At 36.7% G+C, this 18,573-nt stretch overlaps 1 protein-coding gene across 9 annotated transcripts in view; it reads right to left on the bottom strand.

The window, feature by feature from the left end:
• ATRX (ATRX chromatin remodeler) overlaps nucleotides 1–18,573 on the bottom strand; it is a 94,965-nt gene that overhangs the window by 59,012 nt on the left and 17,380 nt on the right. For 7 of the 9 annotated variants that reach the window (XR_010885576.1, XR_010885577.1, XR_010885578.1 and 4 more), the window contains 7 exons: nucleotides 17,356–17,408; nucleotides 15,526–15,650; nucleotides 14,115–14,234; nucleotides 10,258–10,367; nucleotides 8,048–8,115; nucleotides 4,201–7,133; nucleotides 629–707 (listed from right to left, as the gene is read on the bottom strand). Coding sequence is in view for 6 of the 9 variants with exons in the window: in XM_067304335.1 (XP_067160436.1) it covers nucleotides 629–707; nucleotides 4,201–7,133; nucleotides 8,048–8,115; nucleotides 10,258–10,367; nucleotides 14,115–14,234; nucleotides 15,526–15,650; nucleotides 17,356–17,408 (3,488 nt within the window). In the remaining 3 variants the exon portion in view is untranslated. Of the gene's footprint in view, nucleotides 1–628; nucleotides 708–4,200; nucleotides 7,134–8,047; nucleotides 8,116–10,257; nucleotides 10,368–14,114; nucleotides 14,235–15,525; nucleotides 15,651–17,355; nucleotides 17,409–18,573 lie in introns of those variants that run through there. The other 2 variants (XM_067304336.1, XM_067304339.1) reach the window with 2 other exon arrangements.

Genomic DNA, 18,573 nt, shown 5'->3' with positions numbered 1-18,573 from the left:
GTCTCCTTGATACCAGTTGAGCCTATGCGCAGTGCTTGTAGAATCACGGCCTTAGCTATCACATAAGTGACTTCAGGTATTCATTAATGGATTAAAACTCAGTTTAATTAACAGTTGGAAATGTCTCTAATACTGTTTTCTACACATTGTGTTTTCTCTTTATTGAGATTGAGTTAAAAAAAGCAAATTATGTAACAGTAATAACCAAGTTCAATCCATAGAGATTTTAGCACTGCATATTGCACAGATGCAAATTTTTACCTTCTATTCATATAACTATTTGAAATTCACATTTATCAAAAGTAAGTTTTTACCTGACTGAGTAAAAAACTTGTCACAAAACCCACATGTTCAATGGGAACATAAAATGGACAGTGCTGCAGTGCATTTATAACACACCCTACGCAAGGTGTGTTAGTTAACACTTCTAAACACTTTCTTTGCATTTCTGGATTTTGGCCTCTGTTTTCTGGCCCCATGTTCAAACTTGCGGGAAGCCTGTGAGCGAGTCTTTACAAGGCAGGCAGTCCTGGTTTTTACAACCTGCTTGCTCTTCTGTTGCGCCGGTTTGCGCCCACGCCTAGGGTGTGTTATAATCTTTTTTAAGTCCTTACGGATGGAATCATACCTATTCTCAGGATCGTCATCATCATCATCTTCCTCCTCCTCCGCTGGAACAGCCCTTGACTTAGTCTCTCCCTCATCTCCTAAGGGAGGAAGGAGAAAAAAAACAAAAACAAAAAAAAGAACACTTGATACATGTAAAACCAGCAATAAACAAACAAGGCATATGAACTGTTGTCTCCATCAGAAACCCCATGTAAAAATACTTTGGTAATACCACTACTTTTTCCACTAACAAACAAAAAAGGCAGTTACTATCTTAATGGATAGAAATAAATGCTTCTTATTAATAAAAATACACAATTTTTCAAGCAGCAGTTTTGTCCACATTATTCTTGTTACTATACATAACTTGCAATTTGTTCTTTCTATTATATACAATAAAATTCATTTTTTACACTGAAACAGGTAAAGACTGCATACTCCATTCAGGGAACTTCATTTCTGAATTGTAAGAAGTTAGTAGCCATTTCATTACTCCTTTCAGAAGTTCTGCCACTGAATTTGTGCAAGTTGAAAAGAAGGCCCAAACAAATATAATGCAGCAACATTTTCCAAACCTCTGAGCTGCCCTGCTTCCATTAAGAAGTACTTCAGAACAACAAATTTCTTCTCTTTGCTTATTTTTGTTTTCAGAGTATCAAGGACAACATATGTATATTTGCTGCATGTGTATGAAGACTTACATTCTGAAAACTACACTTGCTATCCTTAAAGCAAATGTCAAAATTCAGCTGTACAACAGGCATACTGTCTCATATAGAAAACACACCAAACCCAACAGCACGGGCCACGGCATGCAGCGCCTAACAGAGCAAGAACAGCGCAGTGTGACACCTGCCTTTAAATCCTCTGCACTCCCCTGGCTGAACTGAGGGGAACTCAGACAGCACCTCATGTCCAGCACACTCCCAGGCCTTCCGCCTTGCCTTCCTCTTTTCTCTGACTCAAACGTAAACAAGTCAAATCTGCTAGGGAGTATATTAAGTTTAGGGAAAGACACCTCAAAATCCTGATGAACTGAGGTCCTCTCATTCATGATTTCTACTGCTTATTTTCTACCTGTGGAGAGTGGACCAAGATTAGGCTGGAACAGGTTTGCTCCAAGTTGTTTTAACATATACTTGTCCTGGAATTAACACTAACTAGATGTCTGACAGCATTGTGTGATGGTGATTAGAGGTGATCACAGAAAGTCTCTCCCTCTTAGGCTTAGATAAATAAAGTATCCTGTTGGTTAAAAGAGATTCGAAGTCAATCATCTACCTACAGAGCTTGTTCAAACACAGAAAAATATTCCTTTATTTACCTATTAAAACACAGGTAAACTGAAGACAAAGGGAAAATTTGCCTCCTTTTAAAATAACTCATTACAGTTTATTCTCATAAAAAACATACAATAACTCAGATAGGAAGGTACCCCTGGACATCACCTAGTTCGAATCTCTGCTCCAAGCAGAGCTGACTTTGGAGATCAGATTTCTTGGGGCCTGCTCCAGTCAAGTTTTGATTATCTCCAAGGCTGGAGATTCCAAAACTTGACTGGCAACCTGTTTCAGGCATTGACCATCCTCAATGTAAAAATCTTCTAGTACCAACCTGAATTTTCCTGGCCACACTGGTGTCCGTGGCCTCTCAACCCTTTGCAGTGCACCTTCGAGCATCTGGCTCTGCCTTCTCTATAACCATTCACTAGGCAGCTGGAAGGCAGCAACTGGAGTCCCCATCTTTAGCCTTTTCTTCCCAGGCTGACTGAATGCAGTTCGCTCTCAGTCTAACTCTGTTGTCAGTCATCCCAACTCCATCATCTCATTTTTCCCATTTGGACACTGTTCCCCACCCTCCCATCCAATAATTATCAAATCTTTCAACTTGTGACCCGCAAATAAAACTTAATTGCCAGCAATGCCTCAGACAACTTCTGTTACATTACTACCAACTTGTGCCCCCTGGGCCATTTCAATACCTAGTCTATGGACATACACTGTACATGAGAACTTTCTATTTTTAGAATATTTTTCTTTGAAGATCCAGGGAGGCTCAAGACAGTTGCAGATGGGTTACTGCCCCTGAGTATAACTGTCTATCTATGGGGCACGTTTTAACAGATGCAGCATTTACCACAAGAAAGATGTCAGTTCATTACTATGCAGAGTTGATTATTTTCCATCTCCCTCAGTAGTGGCATCTTTGGGGAAATATGCTTCCAGTGGCTTACCAGTTGAGCAAAAATCCTAAAAATCCTAACATTACATGCACAGAGACTCAAATAAACTTACTTCATCAGAGGGCCTCAATAAGCAAACAAAGGTATTCTGGGGCAGAATAAGGAACTTATCTTCCAACTGTTACTCTACAACGATGCAAAATACCATTAATAAAACTTTGCTTTCTTACAGGGCGCTAAATCCAAAGACAAGGGTAGCACCTGTGAAAAGGAATCCTTGCAGATGCAAAGTTTAAGAACTCCCCAGAAACTGAACTGCAGCAGAACTTGGGGAAGAATCTGGTTGGTCTCAGGTTGGTAGTAAAAAGGAGAAACATGACATTGCTAAATAAAATTTAAAATCTGATTTTTAAAAATTACTGTTCTCACTAAATAATGCAATTTTGCACTTAAACGTGATACTGCAAGTGTATGCTTACAAGTGTTTTTTTGAGAAAGCCAAAATGCACCTATGTTCCTTCTGCTATCTCCATAAACATACTGCTGTTTTATTTGTTTTTTGTTTAGTTGCAGCATCACAAACTAGGTGGAAGTATCGGAGCAAACAATTTACAGTAAAATCAAGTACAGAAAGTACTGTGAAACATCGACAGAAATGAACAAATAGGAAGTAATTTTCCTTCTCACAGTAATCAAAACAGCAAATACATTTCTTTTTTTCTAGTTGAAAATTATTTTCTTAAAAACATCCATAGTGCCCATGTAATGTGAAAACTACCCTTCCAAGTCCTGTAAAAGCAGGCTTTCTAATCAAGCAGTTTTCTGTTGTTTTTTATTATTATTTCCTAGAGATATAATACATCAAGCATTGATGAAGTAGTACTTCTATGTTAGCAAGAATAATTATTACTATGATACCTCCTAAGAAAATCTTAAGCGATGACAGACACTTGTTAAGTGATACCAGCTGTTCTGTTGGGGTCTCCTGAGGCACAAAGATGATCTACTTGATTTTTAAAATGTACACACACAGCACAGTAGCTAAGTGTCAGCAAACCATATGGTAATGCCACAAGTCTTCAAAGTCATCCCTGCTGCCTGAACATGACCTAGAAACATGATTTGAGTTTACGAGACCCCCTACTACTACTGGCTGGAATCGCAGACTATGACTACAGTTTTCTCCATTTACAATAACATCCTTTTTTCTAGAAATCATAATTTGCAAATTAAGTTGAAACGCGTGCTTCCAAATCCTTATCAGACAAACTACCTGGCTGCAGATTTTTTAATGTATATTTTTCACCTTATGGATATTTTCACTTCTAGACTATTAAATGCTATCAAAATCTTACAAGTTTCCTCTACTAGTATGTTAATCAAAGTGTAGATGAAAATCTTTTGCACACCTGACGACTGACAAAATCCTGCACCAGCAGACAGCACTAAATTCTCAGTCACTGGCATAATTTTCTGCTCATCACTGCTTCCATCACCTGTTGAATTCTGATCATCATTTTCTTCCTTATCAGATGAGGAAGAGGAAGTGACAACAACCTTCTGCTTTCTGGACACTTTCTTTTTCTCTTTTAAGTTACCCCTTTTACTTTCTTTTGCTGCCCCTCTTTTAATCTTTTTTTTGTCTTCGTAAGACTCCTCATCAGAAGAGGACAATGAGTCATTCTGCTCTTTCTTGGAAATTTTCTTTTTGTGACTTATTCTTTTCTTTTCTTTAGCTTCAGTTTGTTTTTTATTCTGCACAGCATCTTCAGAAGAACTCTCCTCTTTCAGAGGAGACTTCTCAGCATCAGAGGATAAATCAATATGCACTCTTTTAGATATTCTCTCTCTCAAATTCCTCCTTTTCTTTTCTTTAACCATAGTTTCATTTTTAGTTTTATCATTTTCAGAAGAATTGCAACTTCCTTTCTCTGGGGATGACTTTTCAACATCAGAAGAGGAATCATCTTGTTCTTTCTTGTAACTTTTCAAGTTTTCAGATTTCTTCTCTTTGCTTTCAGCTTTTTTATTCTTCAATTTTTCTTTTGAAGAATCAAAACTGTGTTCTTTCTTTGCAGATTTCTCAGTACTCTCTAAAGAATCATCTTCTTGTGCTTTTTTCTTTTTCAAATCCTTGTTTTTCTTAACTTCAGTTGGCTTTACACCTTTAGAAGGACAACTCTCCTCTTTCTCCAGTAAAGACTTCTCAGCATCAGAAGACTCATCCTGCTTTCCCTTTACATTTTTTTCTTTTAAGTCTCTGTTTATCCTTTCCTTAACAGCTGACCCCTTACTAATCTTTTTATCTTCAGAAGAATGATTTATCTCCTCCTTCTCCAGGGATGACTTCTCAGCATCATCATCTTCAGAAGATTTACCTCTTTGCTTCTTCAAGTTTATTTTTCTCTTACTAATTACTTTTTTTCTTTGTTCTTCTTCAGAGGAGTCATAACTATCTTCTTTTCTTGAGTATTTTTTCTTGGCTTTTTTCGCAGACTCAATTTTACTCAAATTTTTTATTTCTTTTTCTAACTCAGAATCATAATTTGAAGAATCTGAATAATTTTGTCGTTTCTTTTTTGCAGAAGCAGGGCTTTTAGCTGATTTGCCTCTTTTAGCATCTAAATCCGAACCAGAACTAGAACTTTTTCTTTTTCGTTTTCCATTTTCATCCTTTACTGGCTGTTTCTTTAAAACATTTAAAGTCTTGTGAACATTTGTTGGTGCTTCGCTATTGCTATCGATATCTGAAGAACTGTGACTCATCATAGCTACCTCTTTAAGAACAGCTGGCATCTCATCAGAATCTGAGCTGTGATCTAATACATCTGGCTTTTTTGATTTAGAAAGTTTATTTGGACTAGGACTATCAATAGTACTGTCAGAAGAATTTCTTTTATCTTTTTTCCCCCTTGGTTGTTTTGATGATTTCCTCTTACGTTTTTCATTACATGTGTCATTGCTGTCTTCTTCTGAATTTGATGTTAAAGGATTAATGTCTGTTTGGCGCCTCAGAGGTGTGGTCTTCACACGCGGGGATCTCCTGAGATCAGATTCCTCTACAGGTGAGACAGTTTCTTTTTCTGTGGAACGTTCATTGACAGCATTATGATTTTGTTTTACAGAATCACAGTTTTCGGCTCTAGGTATTACACGAACATCCTTATCTGCCTTTTCTGGATTGCTGTCTTGATCTTCCGCTTTAACTGTAGACTCAGAAAGGGAAACAGGAGTCAATTTTACAATCAATTCCTTCGTTCCTTTAGCTGATGCTTTTAACTTAGTTCCACCTTTGGTATCTTTCAAAGGAGTGTTCAATTTTATGTTTGAATTTAGAGTCTCCTGATCTGTTGCTGTATTTCCATTGCCTTGCTCATCTGATGTAGTCTGAACTTCCATAGCAGATTCTAGAGTCTCAAAAATATCTTCAGGAACTGATGAGGGAACAGATACTATATCCATGTCTAAAGCCTCTGTACTATTAGGTTCATACTGAGGTTCTTCATTTGTGCCAGACCTTTTATCTTCACCAGTAGTACGCTTGTTGTCTGTTCGTTCCCTTGTTGGAACACTTTGATCCATGGGCTCATTGTCAGGCTGTTCTGACACAACTTTTTTCTCTGCCTTTACAACGTCCTCCTCTTTTAACTCCACGTGTTCCTTCCCTTCATCTTTTTTCACCTCATTTTTTTCAGATTTAAGATCGTTTTTTTTCTCTTTGGTACTTTTCTCTTTGATTTTAACATCCAGCGCTTGAATCTCCAGGTTCAGACCTTCTTCTAGTGCCAGATGAGCTTTTTTGATGTCACCCAACACAGATTTAAAAGCTTTTAGCTGACGAAGCTGCACGGTTGGGCTTATGTCTAAATTTTCTGCAGCCTTTTTCAAAAAGCTTACAAAGCTAGCATTCATATTTGCTGTAGTCTCGACCAGCTTTTTTGTTTTTTTAAGCATGTCTTTTGGCACCATTAGTGCTTTATAAGAGTATGTTAATGAACCAGAATACGATTCATCTAGTTTTTTTTCTTCACCATTACAATTTGAATTATTTCTCTTTGGAGAAAATTTGAGTGTATGGTCATATATTTTACTTTTTTCACTTTCAACTCTGATCTTTTTTTTGTTTTGTTGCAGTAACTGTTCTAAATTTTCAAAGACGCTGTCACATGCGGTGACCAAGTCCAACAAAGGTTCTGGATGGCAAATATAGCAGTGCCACTGGCTATTTTCATCCAGTATGGTTGACAGCTCTTTTCGACCCAGATTGCGCAAAATGCACTTTTTACAGAAGGCGTTATGGCAGAAGTCACAGCAAATTAAATTTCCACCTTCAGCACACCATCTGAAATGAGACATAAAAAATATAAAATTATCTCCATATAAATGAGGTGAAAAAATATCAGAAGTTTATACACTTTTCACTGTTGAACATGAAGAATTTGCATTTTAAAAATTAAGATGGTAAACAGATATCCATCAATTGAAAACACTATTAAAAACATTACTGAAAAGCGCCCACTGAATTGGAAAGTCAGAAAATTAAGGTGTCAAATTAACAGTTCAGAAGGTTGAAAAGGCTAGCAATATCCAAATAGAAGTCCAGCACCAATTTTATCTCCATTCTAACTACTGTTGCCCAGTCTTCATATAGCAGCATAAATAAGAGAAAAAATAATTAAATTTAGTTTTCCCTGTTCCTTCTGAAAATTAAAAAAAGAGAGCAAGTCTTTTGTTTTAGAGCAATACAATCAGCTCAAGTCTTTGCAGCCTTAATGCATATGTTGCTACTGCAGGCAAGCAAAAATTTTTATGTTCTGATGTATGTCCAGATCATAAAATCTTTGATCAAGACCTAAAGAGTGGAAGGAGCAATCTCACAGGCAGTATAAACTGCACAATTTTGGCTGGACTGCATATTTATTTATTTGACATAAGGACAGAGAAGTACCTTAGTCTTTCAAAACTGGGAGCTGTATCCAGAAAAGTAAGATTCTGTGGCCCACCAGCTTTAAATTAAAGTATTTGTAAGGTGGCAGGCTATTTAGTTTAAAACATGTTTATTACTGGATTTCTTTAATACATGTTTCCAAGAATGAAATATTTACGTAACCCTGGGGTTGAGCATTTCTTGGTAAGAAATGATTGCTGATTAGGCTCTTTAGTACTGATTTTTATTCATTAATAATTTTATTACTGCTAGGAAAAAAAAAAAAAACAGAACTGCTCTGAGTGTTAATACAGACTTTATATACTTACCTACACTGTTCATCCATTCCATCTGAATCACGACTAATGTCATCACTCATGTAATATTTGTAGCAAGTCTGTAAATAAAGTAATAGAACAAAGAATTTTTCATTAAAATCTCACCTGAAATTTAGTAATTCATATAATTTCTACACGTATTAGAAGTGGGCTATTACAAAGAGCGGCTGAGAGGTTTTCAGCATTCTAACCATTTTATGTTCATGATGAATCTAAAAAAACATTTTCCATAGATACAACAGACCCTAAACCATGACTTATTTAGATTACTCAAGATTGACTTGAAAATTAAATAGGCTTTCGTTTGATGGTGACATATTTTTACATTTTAGAACATCCAAACTGAATGTTTTTCTTCATGTCTAGAAAACTTATTTCTATCTACTTTCTAGGAAAATCAATACCACAGTAAAAAAACAGAACTACATAGCTTCACCGACATGATTAATACTACATAAATTACAATTTTCAACTGCATGCTTTTTATGTTAGCAGTTGATCCCATAAGATTTTAAATAAAAACTTCTTCGATATCTATCCTGATTTTAACCTCCAAAGCTTCAATTTCCAGGTGCAGATCCAGCAGTTTCATTGAAAAATGGGTAACATGGTAAGAAAAACAATACATGCAACTCAGGTAGTAGCAGTGGCTTCAGTTACTGAATTCTTTAAACCAAATTTTGAAGATTTTTTCCAGTTGTTAGTAAAGAAAGTTCTCCTTGACTTGAAGTTCTACTTTGAGTAAGGATTAAATATAAGCCATTAACTAAATTCTGCCATTATACCCAGGGAATTCAGAATCCAGAAGAGACTTCAGCACCTGAATTTAAAATGATGATGCCCCTTCAACTGGAATAGAAAGTTCAATACCTGTTCAACCAATCTCAAAAAAAAAGAAAAAAAAAAGAAGGAAAAAAGAAAGATACAGTAAAAACATGTTCAGACTGTCAACAGAACATTCAGAGTCAAGCAAAAGCAGCTTTTGAACAGAGACGGAAAAGTCTGGGGCTGTTTACCTAAGTAGGAGAAAAATAAGAGAAATTGGCAGAAAAAATAATGGAAAGAATAGAGTACGCAGGTCAGGAACTTCCGTTCCCCTTTCGCACATTAACAGAAGGCCATGTTCAATTAAATAAAAATACAGAAAATTTTATGAGAAACAACATGTGCTATAATTACCTAGCAGAGCTCACAGTCAAAATGTGTTACTGAACCCAACAGCCTAACTAGTTTCAAAAATGAATCGGGTACTTGCATGTACCACAAGAATATAGTGTTACATGTTAAGGGCTTTAAAGTTTTGGAACAAGAGTTAGGACTCTTAACAGAGATCGGGAACAATTTTCTTGTGAGCTAATTTTTCAAAAGCTTATACAGCATGTTTTATAAAAGAAACAAGCCAAAACAAATAAAAGAAATAAGCCAGAATATTACATTAGATGGACATGTCTGATTCAGTAGGACACCTAAATATTCAACATTAATTGGGATTTGGGAGGTGAGGGGAGGGAGCGAAGGAAAGTGGAATGCTAAATGTTTACTGCAACACAGATTTATATACCTCTTTGAAAATTTGAAGAGGTCTCCACAGAAGGAGGTAGGATTAGTTTCTTCTTCACCTGTTCCCCATCTCCTCCACAGCAGACAATATAGGGCCAACTGAAGCCACCATGAACTGCATGGTTCCAAGACCCAGATGTTCATTTTGGGCCATGGACCAGGTCATCATTACAGAGGCTGCCATAAATTAAAACAGTCCAGCAGCTGCACACAGGTGAAACTGAGATGGCTTTGAGGCTAACTTTCTGCTGCTTATTCTGATGTTTTACACACAGTGCTTCACCAGAACATCCAAAATTGAAGCTGTTCTTATAATACAAGTAGGCAGAACCGTTTCAGACAAATTCATTTAACATAAAAAATTCAGCAAGATTAGTCTTAATACTCTAAAAATAATTTCAAAGAAACCACAGTGAACTGAACAACTGGGGTGTACAAAAGTGGGCATATAAACTTTTAAAGTTTGATTTGCCTTTTCTTTTTTCTGCTATCTCCTTAACTGTAACAAACAATGACTGAAAAGTTTATTGGCTAAAAAACAAGAACTAGTCCCACAAAAAATCCACCCAAATCCACTAACATGACATTTCAAACAAAAACAGAAACAAACAGTACAAACTATAGAACTGTTTACCACATACCTTACAAATAAGAACTTTCAGTGTAGGATGTCTATAGATTGAATCCTTTTGAAAATGGTTCACTTGTTGCCCACAAGCTGTACAGCTTACAATTCCATGTAGTCCTTCCTCTATAGAGAGGATTATAAACCACACATTAATTTTTTTTTTTTTTTTTTTTTTTTTAAGAAATCTGTATATACCTACTTCATTTTCTTACAGTACTTTTTGGCTTGTCAGGCTTTTCCATATGCCTTTACTTTTCCACCACCCAGCATTAGAGACAACTTTCTATAACCACTCACCATTTAAAGACTGAAAGAATTTTTCTCTAATTTCTGTTCTCCACTTGGGGCCAAGCTAAAATTTTACTCCTTTGAGAAATCTATAATCTTGGTCTAACTGGTCACTACCTGAGGACACATCTGAATATGTGAGTGACTACTAAAAATGTTTCAAAGCAGCCCTGATATTCTGTACAACCTTCCTCATTTAATCTTTGTTTTAAATAATGTTTTTATTATGCCACTTGTTTCACATAGTTTTAGTTTCACAAAGAAAAATATGGGAAACCATGACTGAAGATACATAAAATCCTTATAAAACACACAACTGAAAGAGTTATGACTTCTGTCACAGTACAGGACCACCAGGCTATTCTACTGAACATTGTCTGAAAAATCCTTATTCACTTTGTTTCCTTCTTTATGTTCTTCTGCTTGAAACTGCAATTTTCCTATAGCACATGAGTTATCACTATCTTGCTGATTGCTCCACACAGTTTTGCATAAGACTCAGATGCTGTATCTACATTAGTACTTGGGTCAAGAAAGCATCGCTTTGATGTCAGTCCCCCAATTCACTCCAGAAGGTGGTGAGCTTGGGGCTGGAAGGCTTGCTATCTGCCACGTTGTTTAGCTCATTAATTAATACTACATGTCTGTTTTCCTTTCATCAGCAGCAATGCTTCCAAGAAAAAAGAAAATTGTTTGAGAAGCTCATCCAAACAGCCTTACAAAAATTTAATTTGGTATCAAGCAGATAGAGGCTTGATATGAGATCACTGGACTGCTACTTGTCCTTTGCTTTCATGTGCAGTACTATAAGAAAATTAACTCAGCAGGGTAAGGGTTTGAGTACAGACTATGTAAAAAAACAAAACAAAACAAAAAACATCAAACCACCACACACACAATTAGAATCAAGCACCAACACCACAACGTTAAGAAACCAAGTGAACTTTCTCAAAACACAACACAACAACATTGCTATTAGCAAAAACCAACAGTTTTGCTACTGAAGCATAAATTTCAGCGAGATTACAGGCCAGTGAGGACAACCAATATCAGATCTCACTGGAATCGGAAATCTTGAGTGCCAAGTTTTTTGTGTTCAACTCCCTTGCATGCATATTTCCATGTAATAGAGTTCACAGACTTGCAAAGCGCCCCCTAAGACCTCAAAAACCCGCTCAAACACTTCTGTTCCCAATGCTGCTGAATAAATGCATCCATCATATTTTACTAATGGGAAAAGAGTACCTCCTTCTCTTATACCAAACACCACAGAAGTCTAGACAGACTTTGTCAAGCATCACAGTCTTTTAACAGATATAAGAATCACAAAAGGTAACAGCAAACTGAGGGAGACTAGGCTGTTTACTGTTAAGTCCCAAGCCACTTCTGCTTTCTCTGCAACTTTGAGGGGAAGCACTACTGCCTACTTCCTAAAACCTGCAAGCTGAGGAAAAGATAAGCTATGATGTAAACTAACTAGGAAAAGAGGATCATTTATGACGTGAACTTTTGTAAACCATGTTATCATCACTACAAATGACAACGGTTGAAAAAAATAAATAATTGCTAATTCATTAATATTGAGAAAATACTTATTTGAAAAATATTTCTAACTATAAGATCATTAGCAAAAATAAGTCCATAACCATTTTGCAGACGCAACTTGGAACACTGACACGATGCCTTTTATAGTCTTGGATAAGAACATATCGATGCTAGAAAGGCAGAAGAATTCTATTACTATTAATATTTCTAATATATGTAAACAGGCCATGTAACTAATAATGAAAATGTGAAGATACAATCTGCAAAGAATAAGATGGACTAGCAATTTTTTTTATTATTCAGGATCTCGAGTCATTGGGATTCTACAGGCTCACCTGCTTAAAACAGTAGTGCTTAACTTTCCATGTGCACAGGCCATGCACCTCACTCCAGTGGCAAGAGAAAGCTAATTGCCACTTCATTTAATGAGACCTTTTGACTGTGGGGAGTAGAATAAACTGGGATCTGCACCATCTTTTATGTACATATGTCACAAACCAAAACTGCTCAGATATATTCCTAATCCAGCTGTTCTAGAGGAGGACTGCAGTCATGATCCTCTCGTGGCTACCTTTCCTGGTCTAGAAATGGAGCAAGTGGTATCTACTCCTCTTCCTTGAAAGTAGACAGGGGCTTAACACATGTACTGGTCATCTTTAAAAACAGGTCCAACAAAAATTATCAGTGATGACACAGATATAACTGAGCTCGCCCTGGGGAAAGGGATGGACTACACAAGTTCTTGATGTTCCTTCCACAACTATTATCCTGTGTGAGGCACCAGTACATGAGTAACCAGTCCAGATACACAAAGAAGGGGCCTCACATCTCCTAGAAGTGAGGGGAGAAGAGGAAGCTGGTAGTGAAGGTTATATGAATTGTCCTGGGCATGCACACACAGCCCGAGAATCTTAAGTAGAACAGTCCTAGCTTAAGCTATTTTTAACATTATATCCCTGAAGATTTCAGCTAGAACTGCTGCAGAATTATTTGCTATAAACACATATAGAAAAGAGATTCCTATAAGATGAACAGTCTCTTCCGATAATATAACTGAACTAACTTAAAGATTGGTAATTTAGAGAAAACATCAATGATCAAAACATGATTAACAACATACATGAGCTTATACGTATGCACAAGCACATTTCCTCACAGTCATGTTTTATTCTTCTTCAACCACAGATGGAGAAATAGCACATATAAAATTATAATAGGACATTAATAGAAAATAAGTCTCTCAAAGGATACAAGGGAAGAAGGAACAGAGAGTACAAGAGCTTATTCATCTGATTATCCTGGATACTGCTGTTGGTGTGTGAACTAAGATATTGCTAGTAGGATTAGAAAAGAAAATCTGTCTTCTTATTGGATGGTTTATACATGCCCCCCTTTTCTTTTTGAAAAAAATATGAGAGAAATTTATGTTATCACTAGCATCTACCTATATTCTCCTCAGTTTTAGCAGAGGCAACAGGTAACTGGCTGGCACAGTGGGTTTTCACAGATAACCCTTAGAAGGGGCCCACTGGCAGGAGATTTCCCAGCAATTAACAAAACCTTTGGATTTTGTTGGGGAGTTTTAGCTTTCTTGTCAGCTCACTGACTGATAGCATGTCTACATGTGTCCCCGCTAAAACCTGATTGTTTTCTTGGAGAGTCAGTGAATGTTCTGGTATCAGCAGTGTTCCAGTACAATTCCTTAAAAAAGGAATATGCAAAACACCTGAATGCAATCAATCAACTGTTCTGAATACAAAGCAAGGAGGGTCCACATGGAGTACCTAATGATGCGTCCTATAGCCACCGAAAATAAGAAGTTTAATGAGAACTTATCTTAGCTTTCACTGCTGCATTTCAGGGGCAGCAATGGAGGCTAATCTGAACATGCTAGAACCCTTAATGAACAAACAGCCAGAAGAGTGGAGGTATTTTTAGGATAATTCATTAGAAATATGAACAATTTTTAGATGTACCAAATGTGGTCATAAGCAGCAATTTAAACCCGTTTTAATAAATGTTTTAAATTGTATTTACCTCCACGCTTTTTGGGAGCTTCAGGTTTCATTTTAACGGTATTTCTGCTTCTAAATTCAGGCCCTTTAAAATCATCTTTGTCTTCATTCAGCACTGGCTCAGGCTGTACAACCACTGTACCTAGAATAATTTCATTTAAAAATTGGAAACCATTACACATCCAAATGAAGTGCAAGAGTCCTGTTCAAATAAAAGCCAACACAGTATCTTAAAAAAAAAAAAAAAAAAAAAGTGCAATCTGTTGACTAAAACTCAACCAGGTGTTCATAGGACAAAAAGCAAACACCACACACTTCAAACCGATTTCCATCTCACAGCTGTAGAACAGAAGCCAAAGACTGACTGGGCTAGGAGGAGCAATTTTTGCTCTCTATATCCAGAAGCGGTCCATGCGTAACAGGACTGTCATACTGTTGAGAATTTGCAGTGCTATACTGCAACTAAAGGACTTTCTTTTGGTAACTTAAAGCTTTCAAAAGCCTTAGAAGTAACTACTCCTCTCTCTGTCTTTTACCCCTTCTACCCAACCTTCTTCACCTTATTTCAATAAGAAATGAATGAAAACACAACAGAATAAAACCTATTCCTTCCTTTTACAAAATTCTGCAATTCACATTTTTTATTTAAACGAAGAACAGCACTAATCAGAATTATGTGAATGAAAAACTGTCTTTCGCACTTAGAACTCAGTTTTAATACTTTTGTTGTGAGGACACTGGAAATAATCAAACATTCTGAAAAAATAACCTTAGGGGGACTGCTACAGGGACTGATACTCATACAGTGAACAGCAGCAGTTCCTCCAAATCTTCCTGTCACTTTCAAAGGTAAAAAATGGCAGAGATTAAATCAAGCTCACACTACAGTGATGAACAGCAGGATACAGGTTTATAGTGTTAAACTTTTAAAAATTGTACTTAAAAATAATTTCAGTAATGACATTTCTCCTGTCCCCCTCATCCCCCAAGATTTAGTTTTGCTTTTGTTGATCCAATTTTTTAACAGCCTCCAAAGACAGAACAGTAAAAATAAATAAAAACACAAATAAGTAAGACCTGGAAGTGACATAGGGATTTTGAGACTTTTATGCAAGAGTAGAATTAAAGTATTTTCCCTGTTTCATGTTGGTCTTATTTCTGCAAAAATACAGGTGTCGATACACATTTGAAATTAAGCCATCAGCATATCTTGGCAGACCCACAGGTTAAAGTATGCTGGGTCCAACTTAAAGGTACTTGAAGATATGCTTTTCTCTTAAATGTGTGTGCGCATGTGTATGCTTATATATAAAAGCCAACAGAACCTAAGAGAGGCATTTTACTAATACGTGTGCATTCTAGTCAATTATTTATGCTGCATCATAACGTTGGCTAATTTGCTGAATTCAGAAACAAAGACAGACATGAACTACCTTTAGGCAAGCTTTTCATATCAACATCGTTTTCTGAGTTTTCATTTGAAATATCTTCATTTACAGTTTCATCTAAGATTTGTTCATCATCTGATCCGACATATTTTGTTACAACTGTAGGTTTCCTGCATAGACAGAAAAAGACCATACTGTGACAAATATTATATACTGCAATACAGGTAAGCCTGGTGCTTTGCAAGCAAAACACCATACTAAATGGAGAAATCTATGTTCTTTTTCTAATTAATTTAAGAGATTATAAGTGGGATTCTCTGAGTTATTACAATAAGTTGTAAGGTAATTTTCTTGTTAGGAGCAGTTTGTCTCCCTCAACCCTCCTACCCGAAACAAAAAGATTTACTAGCAAAAGATTTTTGTTTCACAGGCTTGTTGTTTTGTTTTTTTTAGGGGGGTAGGGGTGGGTGTCCAAACAAGATTTGTTTTTTTTTTTAAAAAGGTATGCAGGAAGTCATACTTTTAGAAAAGGAGCCTGAACAAAACACAAGTAGATGCCTGCTCAGAAATTTTGTATGTCATTCCAAGGCAGCCCAAGGAGAACACACAGATATTAGTAAATGACAAAAAGTAGCTCGGCAGCAAAGACACTTGCAAGGAAATAAAGGAAATGCAGTAAGAAATTAAAAAGCTACTGCTGACCATTGAATACAAAGACTAGCAGCCAGAATTTCATAGAGAAGTAATTCAGAATTCAACTCTGTAAAGTGAATAAAAAATACTATGTCAAAGCATAAAAAAATCATGAATTTTGAGCATAATTCTCAGTAATATAAAGGTAATACATAAACTAGGGAAGTCAGCATAGGATGCTGTTTTTCTCAATCGCAGGCACAGTATGATAAATATACGTGTGACAATACCTTTAATGATAAACAGGAAACAAAAAATAAGACTACAAAAATGATGTAAATGAAAGGACATAGTTTGGCAGGAAGTCAAATTCAGAAGATAAGGGAGAAATTTAAAGCGAGTACGAAACTACACTTGTAAATATGGAATGAAACCAAACAGAAAAGGGGAATGAAGAGTATTATTTAATATCCAGCAGACAGTATAAAAGAATAATCAGAAACATGTATTGAAAAAGAGATACATGACATAGCAACGAGCAGTAAGAAGGCAGCTGTTAAATCATGCATTTAGAAGAGGTCACCTATCTACACAATATACTAGGATTAAAAACAAAACAAAACATGCAAATCATGAAGAACATAACCCAAGTAGTATCAGCTGACAACAAAAGTTGAGAAGGAATTTTACTAGAATACATCTACTGTTACTTAGGGCACAAATAATCTGTATTCTGTGCATTCAAACTGATAAACAGTTAATTCCACACCTTTTAATCATAGAACAAAAAGGGATTAAACAGAGATGCAGCAAATGGCAGTTTCTGCACAGAACAACTTACTGGCACATTTTGATTCTACAGTCTCCCAATAATAACACACACAAACTCATTTTTCCATATGACCTAAATTATGTTTTTGGAAGAAGCCTGTACATAGAGTAAGAGCGAAGTAGCAATTGTGTAAGCACCTTTGTCCAGTTAGGAGACGGAGGCTAATCTTGTTGTCTTTGTTAATAAAAAATTAAAAAAAAAAAAAAAAAAAAAAAAATCAAGCTTTGACCATGAAGGATGGTTTGAATTTTATACATCCCATTAGGCGCTCATTTGTTTTAACAGAACTCTGTTAACTCAATGGATTTATACCAATCTATACCAGAAGTATCTGGCATGAGATGCATGGACTTATGTTATAGTTTCATGGAAAAAGAAATAAATAACTTTTTGTTATTTTCTTAACCAACCTTTTTGAACGTGATGATCCTAAGGATTTGTTTCTTTCTGAAGAACTACTGCCCTAAAACAGGAAAATATTAAAGTCACCACATTTTTCACCAAGTCACCTGTCAACAAAAATAGTTTCTTACATTGACTAAAAAAACAACATCTCAGAAGTCAACAGATTTCTTTAATTAGAAAAAAAAAGCATCAAGTGATATATGATTTCAACAGTCAAGCCAGTTCAGTTAAACTACTAAAACTAGTTAAACTATGGCATTTTAGATAAGTAGTAAGACTCCAAGAAGTCACAACTACTTTGAAAGTACATTTTAAAATAAGTGTTACCAAACTGTAGGCTGAATCACTTTAAACCTCAGCATATACCTCAACACAAATTAAGAGAGTGCTGTTATTAGTTGAGACATTCTGAGAAACACACTGCACTGATCTCAAGTACTGAGTCTTCCTGAAATTGAGGAAATTCTCTCCTTACAATTCTCAACTTCCACTGCCTGCTGAAAGAACTATCAGCTTTCTGGAGGAGGAACTGAGCACAGCCCATGAGCAATGGTCAGCCCTAATCAGAAACAGTTCTGCGGTCTCCCAGTCTGTACGTTTTCACTGCAACGTTAACTTGCGTGATTAGCACACGGAAGAATGGCATAAGCCACAGCACAGCGTAAAAGCCACGCTAAGTACACACATCCGCCTGCCTCCACATTGCTGTACATTTTCACTTTTGTACAAGTCACCAGGACTCCTCGTTTTATGCCTCACAGCACTTAGTGCTGACATAGCTTAAGCAGCTCAATGAATATTTTCCACACTGCGTGAAAGAAATTACTGCTGGGGAGAGATGGGATCCACCTCACGAGGCGGGGCACGTGTGTCTTTGCCAACAGGTTGGCCAAGCTGGTAAGGAGGGCTTTAAACTAGGAAAGATGGGGGAAGGGGAGAGTTATAGAGACAGGGTAGTTGGCAAAAGACAGCTCAAGTCAGGATGCCTCCAACAGGTGCATGCAGCCAGGGAAGTGTGCATGGGATGTGGCTATGGAGGATCCTCTTGCACCCCTCCTGGGAAACCTGCGTGCTCGATCACCTCCCTGAAATGCCTGTACACCAATGCACGCAGCATGGGGAATAATCAGGAAGAACTAGAAATCTGTGTGCGGTCGCAGGGCCATGATCTCATTGCCATTACAGAGACATGGTGGGATAGCTCGCATGACTGGAGTGCTGTC

The sequence above is a fragment of the Apteryx mantelli genome, chromosome 13, assembly GCF_036417845.1.
Source record: "Apteryx mantelli isolate bAptMan1 chromosome 13, bAptMan1.hap1, whole genome shotgun sequence".
Classification (NCBI taxonomy): domain Eukaryota; kingdom Metazoa; phylum Chordata; class Aves; order Apterygiformes; family Apterygidae; genus Apteryx; species Apteryx mantelli.
Note: the sequence above shows the minus strand (reverse complement) of the source record. Positions and strands in the feature narration are given on the sequence as shown.